Here is a 16,359-nt window from a genome sequence, read left to right as displayed (position 1 = left end):
GGTGATACCGAAAGGCAACAACAACAACAACGACAATAATAATAATAATAATAATAATAATAATAATAATAATAATAATAATAATAATAATAATAATAATAATAATAATAATAATAACAGACTTTAGTATATATCCAGTGAAAACCTGAATTAACTAGACTCGAAATAACCTCAGGAGGCAAGGAAATGCAAAAGCTTCATATGCTTCATAATTTAATGATCACCAAAATAATCCCAAATGAATTTATCCTTTTTGATATGCATTTTTTCAGATGCAGAGTCCAGTAAGCCGAGGAAGCCAGTGCCCTTATTTAGCCCATGTTCGAAAAAAAATATAGGGTAAGCGGGGTAGGGGGTTTGGTACACTTGCATTTCGATGGGTGATTGATATAAGCCAAGGAGTAAGAAAACTAGAAGAGAGTTCCGAAGTATCCTATGATACGACAGAACTTCGGAGGACAATAGGCTATGCTCAATCCTTCAGTCATTCCTGTAGGCTGATCAGAAGTAGACATAGATTGGCTATATCTTCCTACATCTTATGCCAAGGCTGTTTCTAAAGGCCCAGGAACAGTTGGGGCTAGTCTGACAGCAGGGACACATGTATAGTCTATCTTGCAAGTGCAAGGTCGCGCCTTCACCACGAACTGACACGGTTTGCAACGACACGGAGCATTAATGATTCTGGAATTTTCAGGGCCTGAAAAAGATAGAGAATTTAGTTTAGGTCCATATGTACAGTACATATCTAGTTTTTATATATATATATATATATATATATATATATATATATATATATATATATATATATATATATATATATATATCAGTATATCAGTATATATGAATTTGTGTTATATACACAATACGAATTTTTACTATAATTCGAATTCACGATATCTTGGGAATAAATTGCACCCAAAGGAAACTGCACTTGGGTCGTATCTATCAATCGAGAAAATGTTATAGGCGATTTCCAGCGAAATTCAGGTCAGAACAGAAATTTTTTCCTTGAACTTCCCAGACAGACGAGGATTCAGGAATAATGCTATGCGCCGCCAACGTTACGGTCGAAAATCGCTTTTATGCAGTGTTTCTCGCCTGCGAGTTACTAATCAGTTTGTCTCTAAAATACGATCTTTCCTAGATAGTGACCCCCAAGGGTTTTAACCCGGTATATATCCACCTTTGCGGCGTGTTTAGTACAAGCCCATTGGTGATTACCGTTTTATTATTTATCATGTAGTATTAGGATGGATCGTTCATTCTCAGCTAAAGTTTCGCCTACGGGATCAAGTTAATCCCTGAATGAGTTGAGGATTAACACTGAAATTCCTGTATAATTAGGTTCCTCGCTAAGACTTGCATGTATGAAGGAATCATTTGTTTTCAAAGATGATAGATAACTTACAAGGGAGCCAACTGTCCCAAGAAAGAGAGTAGCTTACGTAATGTTTATTTATGCTCTTATTTAAATCTAATTTGCATATTAACATTGGTGTCTATGATCAACTTAGTCTACCTAATGAGACTAGATTTTGGTTGATAATACATTATTTTAAATATGTGACACTGGCATTTCATTATAGAGTTAAACTGTATTAACTGTCATGAGAACATATATCTGGGTGTCATTAAGAGTCCTCCATAGAATAATTTATCTTAATTGTTATTTACTGAAATTCATTTGTTAGAATGAATCACATGTGTTTCTCTGCGATATTTATTTCATATTTCATAATTAGAATTATTGTTCGCCTGTTGATCAGGCTTCTGTGATAATACTTAATATATTTTTACCTTCGTTTTTGTATGATGTAAAGTTATTTAATAAAATTATGTTCTTTCAACATGTATCATTGAAACATCTTGCTTTACGGAAGGGTATGAATGTCTATAATGCAAAAAATGGTAAAGATATCTTTACCAAGAATTTTTATACATGGATGGTCTTTCCCCTCCTCTCTCTCTCTCTCTCTCTCTCTCTCTCTCTCTCTCTCTCTCTCTCTCTCTCTCTCTCTCTCTCTCTCTCTCTCTCTAAGTCTCGTATCTAAATGCCAAGAGAAATGGTAAAGGGATCGTCAAATATTTTGCTCCATAAAAAATTGATAAAAGTATCAAAACTGTTACTCACAGAAAAAAGGGAATAGCTCGAAAACAGAGAGAGAGAGAGAGAGAGAGAGAGAGAGAGAGAGAGAGAGAGAGAGAGAGAGAGCGAGCTGAAACAGCCAGGATTAACATTGTCGCTTCACAGATTAAATATTCCCGGTATTGCTTCGTCGTTTTGACAAGGCGTTTGTTTACAGTGTCGTACTGTAAACCCTGCGTTGGAAGACATCTTTAACTTCGGTTTGCTAATTCATTGTTCTCAATTGTCCCCCTAAGGTTACCTGTTATTAGATTTTCCTCTGCGAGAGAGAGAGAGAGAGAGAGAGAGAGAGAGAGAGAGAGAGAGAGAGAGAGAGAGAGAGCAGCCAGGATTAACATTGTCGCTTCACAGATTAAATATTCCCGGTATTGCTTCGTCGTTTTGACAAGGCGTTTGTTTACAGTGTCGTACTGTAAACCCTGCGCTGGAAGACATCTTTAACTTCGGTTTGCTAATTCATTGTTCTCAATTGTCCCCCTAAGGTTACCTGTTATTACATTTTCCTCTGCGTCTGACATTCATTCTTTGAAAAGGGGTAAATAAGAACACAACTGATTAAAGCTTCTGTTAAGGCCTGTCAGTAAAGATAAATATAAGAAGAAGAAGAGGAAGACGAAGAAGATGAGGGTGATAACGAAAGGCAACAACAACAAAAACGACAATAATAATAATAATAATAATAATAATAATAATAATAATAATAATAATAATAACAGACTTTAGTATATATCCAGTGAAAACCTAATATTAACCCAAACTCGAAATAACCTCAGGAGACAAGGAAATGCAAAAGCTTCATATGCTTCACAATTTAATGATCACCAAAATAATCCCAAATGAATTTATCCTCTTTGATGTGCATTTTTTCAGATACAGAGTCCAGTAAGCCGAGGAAGCCAGTGCCCTCATTTAGCCTAGTTCGAAAAAAAATATAGGGTAAGCGGGGTAGGGGGTTTGGTACACTTGCATTTCGATGAGTGATTGATATAAGTCAAGGAGTAAGAAAGCTAGAAGAGAGTTCCGAAGCATCCTATGATCTTTCAGTCATTCCTGGAGGCTGATCAGAAGGAGACATACAGACTGGCCATATCCTCCCACATCCTATGCCAAGGCTGTTGCTAAAGGTACAGGAACAGTTGGGGCTAATCGGACAGCAGGGACACATGTATAGTCTATCTTGCAAGTGCAAGGTTGCTCTTTCACCACGAACTGACACGGTTTGCAACGACACGGAGCAGTGATGATTACGGGAGGACGTTTATCGCCTGAAAAAGATAAAGAATTTAGTTTAAGTCTATACACACATACCTAGTGTTTATATATATATATGTATATATATATATATATATATATATATATATATATATATATATATATATATATATATATATATGAATTTGTGTTACATACACAATTCGATTTTTTTACTATAAGTCGAATTCACGATATCTTGGGAATAAATTTCACCCACTTTGTTTACTTTGTTCACTTTGTTTGGTTTTATGTACAGCCCTCCACAGGGATAATTCCCTATCTGGCGGGCCCTTATACGTTTTCGAAATAAGGTGCTTCTTATATCTTATAATTGTCTTTCACTGTTTTCTCGTCAGTATCGTATGCTCTTCACTTCCAGCGGTATTTTGTTTATAGTCTTGGTGCGCAGTGTTCAAATGCTCTCTCTCTCTCTCTCTCTCTCTCTCTCTCTCTCTCTCTCTCTCTCTCTCTCTCTCTCTCTCTCTCTCTCTCTCTCGCCTGACTTACAATTTGTTCTACGCTCAAATAGCCTATAAGCTTCACTTGCATGTCTGATTGCAATACTCATTTCGGGTCTAAAGAAGCTTAAGCAGAGTCTCAGGTATGTTGGTTCATCATATTTCAGTATTTGGTTGCAATTTGCTGTTTTCAAAGTATCTTATTTTAGGTATTTTCTAATGAATGCAATGTTTCTAATATGATAGTTACAGGTTTTTGTAATATGCAAAGGAAACTGCACTTGGGTCGTGTCTGCCAAACGAGAAACATGCGCAATTTCTAACGAAATTCAGGTCAGAACAGAAATTTCCTCCTTGAACTTCCCAGGCAGACGAGGATACAGGAATAATGCTATGCGCCGCCATCGTTACGGTCGAAAATCGCTTTTATGCAAAATGTTTTTCGCCTGCGAGTTGCTGGTCAGTTTGCCTCTGAAATACGATCTTTCCTAGATAGTGACCGCCAAGGGTTTTAACCCGGTATGTATCCACCTTTGCGGCGTATTTAGTACAAGCCCGTTGGGGATTACCGTAAAAACATAAACAAAAGGCTGTAAATATCATAAAGATAAGGACCTCCAAGAAACATTAGTCCTAAATAACGACCCCCGAAAACCCTTTAGGGGTCACTATCTAGGAAAGATCCCTGAAATAAAGAATGTTATATGCTGTGAGATGGGCAAACCAGACATTTTATGCTCCATGTTTCTGGAGAGCCGTTACAAAGGTTTTTCATTTCTAGGTAACAAAGTTTGTTGTGTCAGTGTCGCGTGAAAGATGAACTGAGTTCTGAGTGTCGAAGTGAATATACGATTTTATCGCTCTTAACGGCGGTATTATTAATCAGTGAGCGATAATATTACCGCTTTAACGAGAGTAGACAACGAAGATAATATAAAACTGTGCAGTGTGGTCCAGGATAGTGTGAAAAAAGGTAAATGGGCCTATCTGTCTTGGTTACTAGGCCTATGTAGCTTAAAGGTGTTTTGGGTGATGTTTCGTCTTTAGATGATGATAGTGATGATTATGAGTCTTCTTCTGTAGTATACCGGTAATAGTGATGTTTACTAAGTGAGGCAGCGTCGTAATAAGTGAGGATAAAGGGGAAAGCAATATTAAACAAGGAAAAGGTAAAGGGAAGACTAGATATATGAGAGTTTTTATTGCATTTTTCTTAATACTTAGACCTATTAATATGCTTAATACGAAAATCATACTAAAATCTGTTGTAAATTATCTGTTGCCGAGATGTTTACCGACAACTGCTGTTACCAACTTGTTCTTTTTTCAATTTTGGGGGACCACAGTGGGAAACCGTGATTTTTGGGGGTGGAAAATGCAAAAGTATTATATACGCTAACAGGATGCATTCTGAAATTCCCACGATTGTCTACATCTGTAAGCTCCGATTCACATTAAAGTACCTATGTTAAATTTTTATTTTAAACAATCTTTTTTTGGAGATGACAATAGGCCTATTTTTCTATGCTTTATTATGTTTATTATTTAATGATAAGTATTTGGTAGAAGTAGTGGGTAGCAGATTAGTAGGCTAGGTCTAGTTTAGAGATAATGGACCCCTTTTATATCCTTACAACTAGGCCTATTACAGGAATTTTAGGTGGGGGAAAAATACAAAATATTGAAATACAAGGATGTATTCTAATGTCCCCATGATAAACTACTTCTGTAAGATCTAATTAAAAGATTTTTTTGTAACGTCATGCAGTAGGTAAGTACAGGCAGTCCCCAGGTTATGACGGTTCGGCTTACAACATTCCGAGCTTACGACGCTCTTCAAGTATACTCAACAAAAAATATTTCCCGGGGTTACAATGCATGTTCTGGGGTCATGCATCAATCCGATGGAAGGAATATATCTCCAAAACAAAAGAATAGTAAAAGTTTGGAGGTTTTTTGATGAAAAACTCAATAAAAGTGCAGGTTATGTCATCTTAAAGACACTCAAAGGATTAAAAGTAAAGTTTTATGATTTTTGACGATATTTCGGGTTACAACGATTTTCAGCTTATGGCGCGGTGTCAGAACGGAACCCCCTTTGTAAACCGGAGACTGCCTGTAAGTGCCTGGCGAATTAAGGTGTGTTAGATAATGGAGGGGTGTTTCAGGGGTGTGATGTCCTCACCCCCAGTGACAAGTAATGACCCAGCACTCCAGGTTAGGTGTGGTTAGGCTAGGTCATGACCCTATTTATTTCAGTTTACAGTCCTCTAGACTGGGTTAAGGTGGGTACTCCATGGGGTGCAAAGCCCCCCAAGTTTGGTTAGGCTAAATACATAATTATATTTACTCATTTTGTGTTTCCCCTAACCAGAAACCCAGCTTTCGCACTGTGGTCCCTAATAATTGTAGGATATAAGGGTGACCCAATATCTCTAAAACTACTCATTTAAGTCAGAATTTACCAAATTTAATATAAGCATATTCGCATTCCAGAGTCGAAAATATAATTTTCCTGTTTTTATATGTGCATTGAACACTTATGACGTTAATTTCTTTAACAAATTAGTAGTTTTAGAAATACTGGTCCACCCTTATATCATACAATTATGGGGGACCACAGTGGGGTTTTGGGAATGTTTGTGGGGGGGCCGAGCAGGAGAGACCCCAGGTTAGTTAGGTTATGTTAGGTGTTTTTGAACTATGTTGTAACCTGATTATTTATCTTAAATTTACATAACCATAGGTTAGGTTAAGGGGGGTTCAGACACCCCTTAACCCCCCCACCAAGGTAATGGCCGAGCGCCTTAGTTTACACTAGGCTAGATGTGGTTAAGTTAGAGAGCAATACTAATTATTTTCATTTACAGCCCTAAGTTAGGTTAGGAGGGAGGTTTCAGGGGGGTGAACGTGTGAAATTCTGTACAAGGATGTATTTAACCTTACTAAGCATGGATGCTGGGTCTTCCTCCGGCCAGGGACTTCACCCCCCCAAGAAACCTCCCTCCTAACCTAACTTAGGGCTGTAAATGAAAATAAATAGTGTTGCTCCGTAGCTTAACCACACCTAGACTAATGTAAACCAGAGTGCTGGGTCATTACCACTGTCGGTGGGGCGAGTTAAGCAGCGTCTGAACCACCAACTTAAGCTGATTTATGGTACTGTAAATTAAGATAAATGTTGGGAATGTGATCTAGCCTGAAAACACCTATCATAACCTAACCTGGGGTCTCTCCTGCCCCGCCCCCCCACAAACATACCCTAGGTCGCCAGGTCCTTGCTTAGCTTGTGCTTAATCTTTCCCTTAGCTAGTGCTTAATGTCACTTTGAAAACCTTCAATAAAAGTTTTCTCAATCACAGTCAGAATTTGCAGAGGTATCATGAAGGTGTAACAATACATCTTTGTAATTCGCTCTTGTGTTTTCCCCCCGCTCAGTCCTGCCCTACCGTTGTAACCCTTTAATTGTGGGATATGAAATGTGTTCAGTATCTATAAAATTAGGCCTAGCCTACCAATTTGTTACACACTAAAACATAAAATATTTTAAATTCCAGAATATGATTATAACTTAAGGGAAAAATTTACCAAACATTTAATAAACCTTACCTTAATCAGAATCATAACTTTCAGAAGTAGGCTATTAGGGGGATGTTCGAATACATCCTTGTCATTTCACGCATTTTATACATCCTCCAACCCAAAATCCGTGGTTTCCCACTGAGGTCCTATACAGTTGTAGGATTTAAGGGATTCCAGTACAGTATTCGTAAACTACACATTGGTTACTGAAATGTCATAATCATTCAAAACGCACTTTAAAAAAATGAATCAAAGTCATCCAAGAAACAAGAGTCATTACCTGTCTTTACAAAAGAAACCATTACCAAGAACTGGAAATGGTTTTTTCAGTCAGTGCTTGAATTCCAAAATCCCACTTAGAACGAAACAAGTCAGGTTTCAGCATTGTTCACACGTACATTTTCAGATGGAATTAACGAAAGACGTTCCAAATACATTTGCCATCCTTACCCTCATTATACTGGGACAAAAGAATTCAGTCAGGAACCCCACTCATTTGAAAAAGTCCAGGTGGGTGACAATACTTATCAGTAAATATCTCAGAAATAGTAAATTTGCAATTGATTTTACTGTCATTTTTATATTAAATGTACTAAGGAAACTCAAGAGCTAAGCAAAAAAATTACAATATCAAGGACAGGTACTAAAGTAAGATAGCACCCCCATATGTGTGGGCAAATGTGTCACCTTTATCAGATTTGAATCCAGTGCAGTGCTAGCACCAGCAGTGGTTCTAAACTGGTGAAACCATCCATTGATGAGGCTGAACACTGTATACAACAGGAAAAAGAAAGAAAAAATGGTTATTAGATCAGAAACATAGACCACTGATGTTGCTAAAAGGCAAAAAACCTTGGTCTGCCCTGGTGCAGCCTTGTCAAGACCAAATGTTTTTCGAGTCAGCGATAACTTGACTCATGTTATCTCCAAGGCATGCTGGTCTGTGAGGGACTATTAACATGAAGACAGCTTACCTCCAAAGAAATATCCATAGGAAACCCATCAAGAGAAAGCAATATAGGGGTAAAAAAACCTAGAAGTGGACATGAGTTTCAGGGGCAAGGAAATAACAATTTGCAAGGCTGCCTTCCTCTCCCTTCGTGCAATAACTGCTATGAGGGCTCAAGTTGCTATGATAGAACTATCTGAGGGAGGAAAAGCAATATAGGATCTGCTGGCCATTAACCCCAACACCAGGAAAATAGCATGGACTGTACTAGGAACACACCCTAATCTGGCAGCATTTGGAGTCTCACACAGTCTGAGGGCATTGGACAAAAAATACCTTGATTGGATGGCTGTTAGGCAGCCTAATATCACCGCGTTAAAGTTAAAATGTTACAAAAAGATTTTCAGGCACCATTATATTGTTGCTGTTTGCCCTGTGAAGAAGGATGCCAGCAACACCTGTGAGTGTCTCAGAAAAGCTCTTGTTTATTGGAGACAGGCTGCAATAGCTGTCTCTCACATTGAACCAGAGCCAAAGGTGCATATTGAAAAAATATGTGTCCTCCAATGCCATGCAGCTGCCATACACTGTGATGACGACTGGGTTTGTGCAATGTCTGTGTTATCTGTGACCTCCAGTGCCTTGCAGACTGCCAAACACTGTGACGATGACTGGGTCTGTGTAATGTCTGTGCCATCTGTGGCTTCCAGTGCCATGCAGACTGCCAAACACTGTGTCGATGATTGGGTCTGTGTTGTCTGTGGCCTACAGTTCCGTGCAATCTGTCAAACACTGTGGCAAATACTGGATCTGTGTCATCTGTGTCCTCAGGTGTCATGCAGACTACTATTCATGCAGGCTACCAAACACTGTGACAACTGGGTCTGTGTGGCCTCCAGTGCCATGCAGTCTGCCAAACACTGTGACGACGACTGGGTCTGTGTCATCTGTGTCCTCTAGTTCATGAGGTCAGTCAAAAACCCTGGCAACGACTGGTTCTGTGCCACCATGGACTTAGAGCAGACCATGCCATGCCCTTAACTTTCTGTAATCATACCACGAAAACATAATTTGTTGTAGGCTTATCAACATTGCCAGTCTCCCTCCACTCTTTGTTGAAGGCCCCTGCCTCTGTATGGATTAGTATAACTGACTGCTCTACAAAAATAATAAACAAGACAAGAACTTCTCAGAATTTGGTGAGTACAGCAGAACTGTTTTTATGCCATTATCCATCATTTCATGCCTTTTCATCCATTAGTGAGTTTTTTTGATGCATTAATCATCATTATCTGCATCATTAATCATTATTCACAATTTCTTAGGATTATTGATAACATACATGTTTCTTGATGCTTATTAACTGTGTAGTTTATAGTTTTTAGGAAGTTTTTAAATATTTAAATTTTTTTGGATCAATCATCAGTATCATCACCATTCATCATTATTTACATGTTTGTTGGCATTACTATTAGCATACTGCATTCATTTAATGGTTATTAACTTGATTTTTTTATTTTTGGAAATTTGTGTGAATTAATCACCATTATATTCACCACTTTTGTCATGGTTATTACTAACATACTTCATGCCATGTTTATTAATATTAAAATTTATTGATTGCATTAATTGTGTGTAACAATATATTTGAAAATTTCTGAAGTTTTTAAATGACAAAAAATTGGTAGGGAGAGGGGGGGGGATTTTCTCATTACCTTACTTCACTGTAAAACAACGCGAGGGACATTAAAATCGATTTATTGGCAATTTTATACCAGTGGAAAGTGATCAAACGCATTTTAGCGCATGCAAGGGGAATGGGGTCCAAAAAAATAAAATGACATACCGCCCATTTTTCAAGCATAACTCGAAACTAATATTCTTTTTTGTTAAATTGCTACATAGGCATAATTTGAATAGAATTGTCTGTGGTACTGAAAACAATTTAAGGTCATGTCGCAATAGATAGCGATGTCCCTAGGATTTAAAATTCATTGATTAATTACTCAAGTTCTAAGAAATGGTGCATAGCATGTTTCTCGAGTTCCACAATTAGATGTAAGTGCACTTGCCCCGCCTTGACGACCGAATGGCTATGTCTACTGCCTGTCTTCGTTTCTAGGCCAAAGGCCCAAATTGGAATCCTGACTGGTGCAGATGCACTTACCTGTTATAATTCCCGGGGTCGAGTGAATTCCACTTTAAAAGATTTTTGTATATATATATATATATATATATATATATATATATATATATATATATATATATATATATATATGTTATAGTTCACAAGGTTTAGGGAGTTCGATATTAAAAGATTTTTTGTAACTATAGGCTATATATATATATATATATATATATATATATATATATATATATATATATATATATATATAATTATATATATATATATATATATATATAATTATATATATATATATATATATATATATATATATATATATATATATATATATGTATATTTACAGTACAAACCTGGGTTAAGTGAATTGATAGTAATGTATTATTGTAACTTATATATATATATATATATATATATATATATATATATATATATATATATATATATATATATATATATATATATATATATATATATATATATATATATATATATATATAGTATAACCCAGGTTTAATGAATTCGATAGTAAAGTATTATTGTGACTTTATATATATATATATATATATATATATATATATATATATATATATATATATATATGTATATATAGCCTATATATATATATATATATATATATAGCCTATATATATATATATATATATATATATATATATATATATATATACATATATATATATATATATTTATATCTTTATATATATATATATATATATATATATATATATATATATATATATATATAGCCTATATATATTATGATGCATGTATCCCTGTGCAGAAAACTTCCACAACTTTAGCCCACTCCATCCACACACACACACACACACACACACACACACACACACACACACACACACTGATTAGGTAATTAATTTGAAAGCAACTTGCTTTCCTAGTCCATCCTTCTCTGATTGCTTGTTTCGTCGGTTAGGCCTATCTGGCGTCACTGAACTTCAAGAGAGATGTTATGATAACGGAAAAAACGAACGTAGTAAATAGATAGTCAGCAAAAGGTGAAAATGTCCTTCACATATTTTTCCCCACCAGATTTTCTCTACTGAGCAACGGGAGTTTGAAATCATTCATTAAGTGAGTCAGATTCGCGGTTTTCACTGGAATAATCCCGTAGTGGGGGTGTGGGAGGTAGGACCTTCAGTGCGCCTCACGCTGTGCGCTGCAGGCATTACTTGAGGTTCGTTGCAGCGTCCCTTAGGCCCCTAGCTGCAACCCCTTTCGTTTTAATGTACCTCCGTTCATATTTTCTTTCTCCCGTCTTATTTTCCACCCTCTGCTAACAGTTGTGTCATAGTGCAACCGCGAGTTTTTCTTCCAGCAACACCTTTAAAGTCTTTTTACTCTCAGTTTCCTGTGAGAATGACCTCATAGGTCCCAGCTCTTGGCCTTTGGCCTAAATTTTAATATTTCATTCCATTTCACCTGGGAAAAGCCTAACTTAGAGACATTTCGGAATAATATATCGAACACCAGTGATCGGTAAAATATGCAAAGTGTACGGTACGTCAAAAAATCTGCCATGCTCTTTTACTTAGGCCTATATCGCAATTTTTTTCACGGAAGTGATTGTCGTATCTTAGGCGAGATACTTGAAGCTGTTTTTATTGAGAGAAAAAATAAACTCTCCTTTTCCTGTTGGCTTAGCGGGGGAGTAACGAATCTTATTTATCGTAATAATTGCCTGTTGGTAGGAAACGCCCTGCATTAATCTCTCTCTCCATTGTTGTTTAAATGATTCAGAGACGTTAGATGCGAAATACGGAAATATAGAAATGTAGAAATATAACACTCTTCTCTTCTCTCTTCGTGTCATTTACTGAAGGGAGGGAATTTGCCCTGTATATTATGTATTTATATATATGTATACACATATACATATATATATATATATATATATATATATATATATATATATATATATACATACATACATACTTACATGTGTATATATAATACACACGTATATATATATATATATATATATATATATATATATATATATATATATATATATACATACATACTGTATATACGTAAAATATAGCCCCACTTGTTTTGCGGTTGTATAGTAGTTGGGCCTCACTGAAACTCACTGCCATGCACAACAAAGCAGTAAGGTCACCCATCCAAGTACGGACCAGATTTAGCGTTGTTTCACTGATCGAGAAACCACTTACCTGCACCTCCTGCGTCTACTGGGAGCTTGGTGGTGTCCGAGACCTTCTCCAGAGGTAATTTCGGTTTGGCGACGCAAGTTGCCGGTATCAGCACCACCACCACCAGCAGGAGGAGGGGGAGGGGGAGAGTCGGGCAGGCCAGACTCACCCGGCGGCGGGATTCCTTCTTGGACATGGTCTCGCTCCTGCGGGAGTGAGTGGGTGAGTCACATTACTGATCGGTGTGGATGATGCAGATGGGGTTATTTTGCTTCTATTCTCCCCAAGCCTTTGACCCTTTCTCTGTTTCAACAGATATTAACTGGCGTGTACATGCACACACACACGGACACATGTATATGTATAGATATATATATTTATATATATATATATATATATATATATATATATATATATATATATATATATATACATACATATATATATATATATACATATACATATATATATGTATATATATACATACATATATATATACATATATATATGTATATGCATATAATATATATGTATATGAATTAGAAAAAAGCATTTTTTTCTCTCTCTCTCTCTCTCTCTCTCTCTCTCTCTCTCTCTCTCTCTCTCTCTCTCTCTCAAAATCCTGCTGCAAGTCACAAACAGCGTCACGTAAGAAGCCACATTACCTGTACAGGCCTAAACCAGAGACCAGACGGTGGTGCAGTTCTCCAGAAGGAAGCTACCGACGAGACTGAGCTCCCAGGCCTCTGAAGGGCGTGTTATATGTCGAAGGAGGGGAAACCCCATCTCTGGGGGTCCCGAGCCCGTCTTGAGCACGAGCCGTGAAACTGGTCTTAGTCAGCTTCCAGTTTTAAATGTCAGCTCGCGCGCAAGCGCTCGGAGTGCCTCCTGGTGAGCGTGTGGTGTGGTTGTGGGTGTTTGCGTACGTGTTTCTTTTTCAGGTGCGTGTGCACGTATGCGGCGCATGAGCGCAGTATGTTATGTGTATACAAGGTCTAGAGAATACAAGGTCTTCTCACGCGCAGGATTAACTCGGGTAAAGAGATGGGGGTTAAGAAACGTGACGTCACGCGGTCTACTTGCTTTCTCCTCTGCCCAAGCTCTCTACAAATGGGAAAACTTTTCTCCTGTTTCCTCGTTGACTCTTTTTAATATTAAGTTTTATGATTCATCCTTTTAGGAAAATAAAGCACATGTTGAACATATTCATTTCTATACGTATATTCATCCAAACAATTACAACTGGAATTTAAAAACGAAAAAACATTTTTCACTATAATATACAACTCACACTCAAATACACATATACGAGTACATGTATACATAAGGTTAACAATTATATATACAATTATGTGACCAACTTTTTCGTTATGTTTACAATGATAACAAATGAATATCTTTTCCATCGATTTTAAATGGTCCAAAAATTCGGGTCGATGTTTCATTAGCTTCTCATTTGTTGTACTTATAGTGCCGATCCTTGTGCCATCTCCTTCGGTTCTTTAGATCCTAGAAAGTCATACTCGGGGAAACTTACGGGCTACAAAACCACCCACATGTTGCATGCCTCCCTCTTCGGTTTTGTCTTCATTGTCATCCTGCAATTCCTCCATTGGCAAACGAAACAATATTGCCGATAAGCTTAACGCTTTCTGAAGAGATGTTTCTTCAGCCTCGTAAGAAGAGCTTTTTTTAGTTATCAAGTTAGAAAATGAGACCTCAGTCATATTATCGCTAATACAGCCAAAAAAGTGTTCCAGTCCATCTCGATTCAACCTATGAGTCAAGATGTATGATATTACAAAATTTCACCTAACATCCCTGGCAAGTTCGGTAGAGATTTGCAAGATATCACAAGGCCTTTTGGAAAGGATAAAATCCTTTTCCTCCCAAACTTTTCATTGTTCTGGACAGGTGTATCATCTCTTGCAATGTTTTGTTTTGGTTTCTAAGATTAGCCCGTAAGCATTCCGTGAAGACTTTCTATCGAAAGGCACTCCAGAACTGAATGAATCAAACCACTTATCAACAAGGCAAATGAACTGGATTGCGCTCCCCCAGTGCCTATCCACAATGAGACCTTTTTCTCCGAAGTGTTTGAGATTTTTGTGAGTGGCAGAGTGACTGTAACGATAATTTCACTGTCGTACCCTCCATACCTGTAACACTTAAATGTTTTTCAAATAGTTTTCGAGTTATCATTAGATCACCCTTACTTTTCTTAATTAGTTCCCTGACTCAATGTGAGCAGTCCGACAGTCCGATAACCTAGATCCATGGTCTAAGAAAGTGAAGTGTTTCTGATGAATTTTATCAAGTGAGGAGCATCGGCAAATACATGTATTTCCCTGCAATAATCCGCAGGATTAACAATGTTGGATTAGTTACGCCATTGCCTATTGAATTCCATAACCTTATATTTGTTGCCCCAAGTCATTAACCATACCAATTATAGGAAATCCAGCTCTCGCTATCTTAATGATGAATTCAAATAGGAGAATTATAGTTATATCGGTGTCGAAATTATAATGAATAAGTTATTTCCAAGGTCTGATCTTTACACATTGCACTTCTGATCTAGGTTCATATGAAGCCTCTGTGCCTTTATCATAACTCCATCTTTTTGCGACACTACACTTGTCATCTGAAGGAAATCTATGAAGAATTAGATCCCTATTGTTTCGCATTTTCAAAGTTCCCGTTTACTGCACAAGAGTTGGCTCATGTTGCTTAAACTGTTTCAATTGCAGTAAGAAAGGGAAAAATATAAGGCCACTATTACGGACAATATCAATACCAAATATGTGGAAGCAAGGCCTACACTGCTTGTTTGTAAACAACTGATCACTCAGAGATCATCAAGGACCGTGAGTAGACCGCGTGACGTCACAACCTCTACCTGCGCATTAAATCCCAATTTTTGGTCAGCCGTGAGAAGACCTTGTATTCTCTAGACCTTGTATATATATATAGCCTATACCGTATATATATTAAATATATACATATCTATATATATATTATTTATATTCTACAGACACACGCACACACACACACACACATATATATATATACACATCAAGGTCTAGAGAATACAAGGTCTTCTCACGGCTGACCAAAAATTGGGATTTAATGCGCAGGTAGAGGTTGTGACGTCACGCGGTCTACTCACGGTCCTTGATGATCTCTGACTGATCAGTTGTTTACAAACAAGCAGTGTAGGCCTTGCTTCCACATATTTGGTATTGATATTGTCTGTAATAGTGGCCTTATATTTTTCCCTTTCTTACTGCAATTGAAACAGTTTAAGCAACATGAGCCAACTCTTGTGCAGTAAACGGGAACTTTGAAAATGCGAAAAAATAGGGATCTAATTCTTTATAGATTTCCTTCGGACGACAAGTGTAGTGTCGCAAAAAGATGGAGTTATGATAAAGGCACAGAGGCTTCATATGAACCTAGATCAGAAGTGCAATGTGTAAAGATCAGACCTTGGAAATAACTTATTCATTATAATTTCGACACCGATATAACTATAATTCTCCTATTTGAATTCATCATTAAGATAGCGAGAGCTGGATTTCCTATAATTGGTATGATTAATGACTTGGGGCAACAAATATAAGGTTATG

General features: G+C 37.0%; 1 protein-coding gene across 2 annotated transcripts; it reads right to left on the bottom strand.

Moving 5' to 3' along the window:
• Positions 1-196: 196 nt before the first annotated feature.
• On the bottom strand, positions 197-13,536 carry LOC136834826 (uncharacterized). 2 transcript variants are annotated; one of them, XM_067097588.1, is made up of 3 exons: positions 13,396-13,536; positions 12,752-12,936; positions 197-700 (listed from the first exon to the last, which is right to left on the bottom strand). In XM_067097588.1, exons 2-3 carry the CDS (start codon positions 12,924-12,926, stop codon positions 540-542), a joined length of 336 nt encoding a protein of 111 aa, XP_066953689.1. In that variant the 5' UTR covers positions 12,927-12,936; positions 13,396-13,536; the 3' UTR covers positions 197-539. The 2 variants fall into 2 exon arrangements, with proteins under 2 accessions (XP_066953689.1, XP_066953688.1); XM_067097587.1 differs by lacking the exon at positions 197-700 and adding an exon at positions 2,948-3,414.
• Between the last annotated feature and the right edge of the window lie 2,823 nt (positions 13,537-16,359).

Source organism: Macrobrachium rosenbergii, chromosome 54, assembly GCF_040412425.1.
Source record: "Macrobrachium rosenbergii isolate ZJJX-2024 chromosome 54, ASM4041242v1, whole genome shotgun sequence".
In the NCBI taxonomy this organism is placed as follows: Eukaryota; Metazoa; Arthropoda; class Malacostraca; order Decapoda; family Palaemonidae; genus Macrobrachium; species Macrobrachium rosenbergii.
The sequence above is the reverse complement of the archived record's forward strand: the minus strand, read 5'-3'. Positions and strand labels throughout refer to the sequence as shown.

What these genes read in the sequence shown, in the direction of transcription:
- LOC136834826 (XM_067097587.1), bottom strand. Translation starts at nt 12,926, where the DNA reads ATGTCCAAGAAGGAATCCCGCCGCCGGGTGAGTCTGGCCTGCCCGACT. An exon ending in AGTAGACGCAGGAGGTGCAG is followed by an intron (nt 3,415 to 12,751) that starts GTAAGTGGTTTC and finishes TATCTTTTTCAG; the next exon opens with GCGATAAACGTCCTCCCGTA.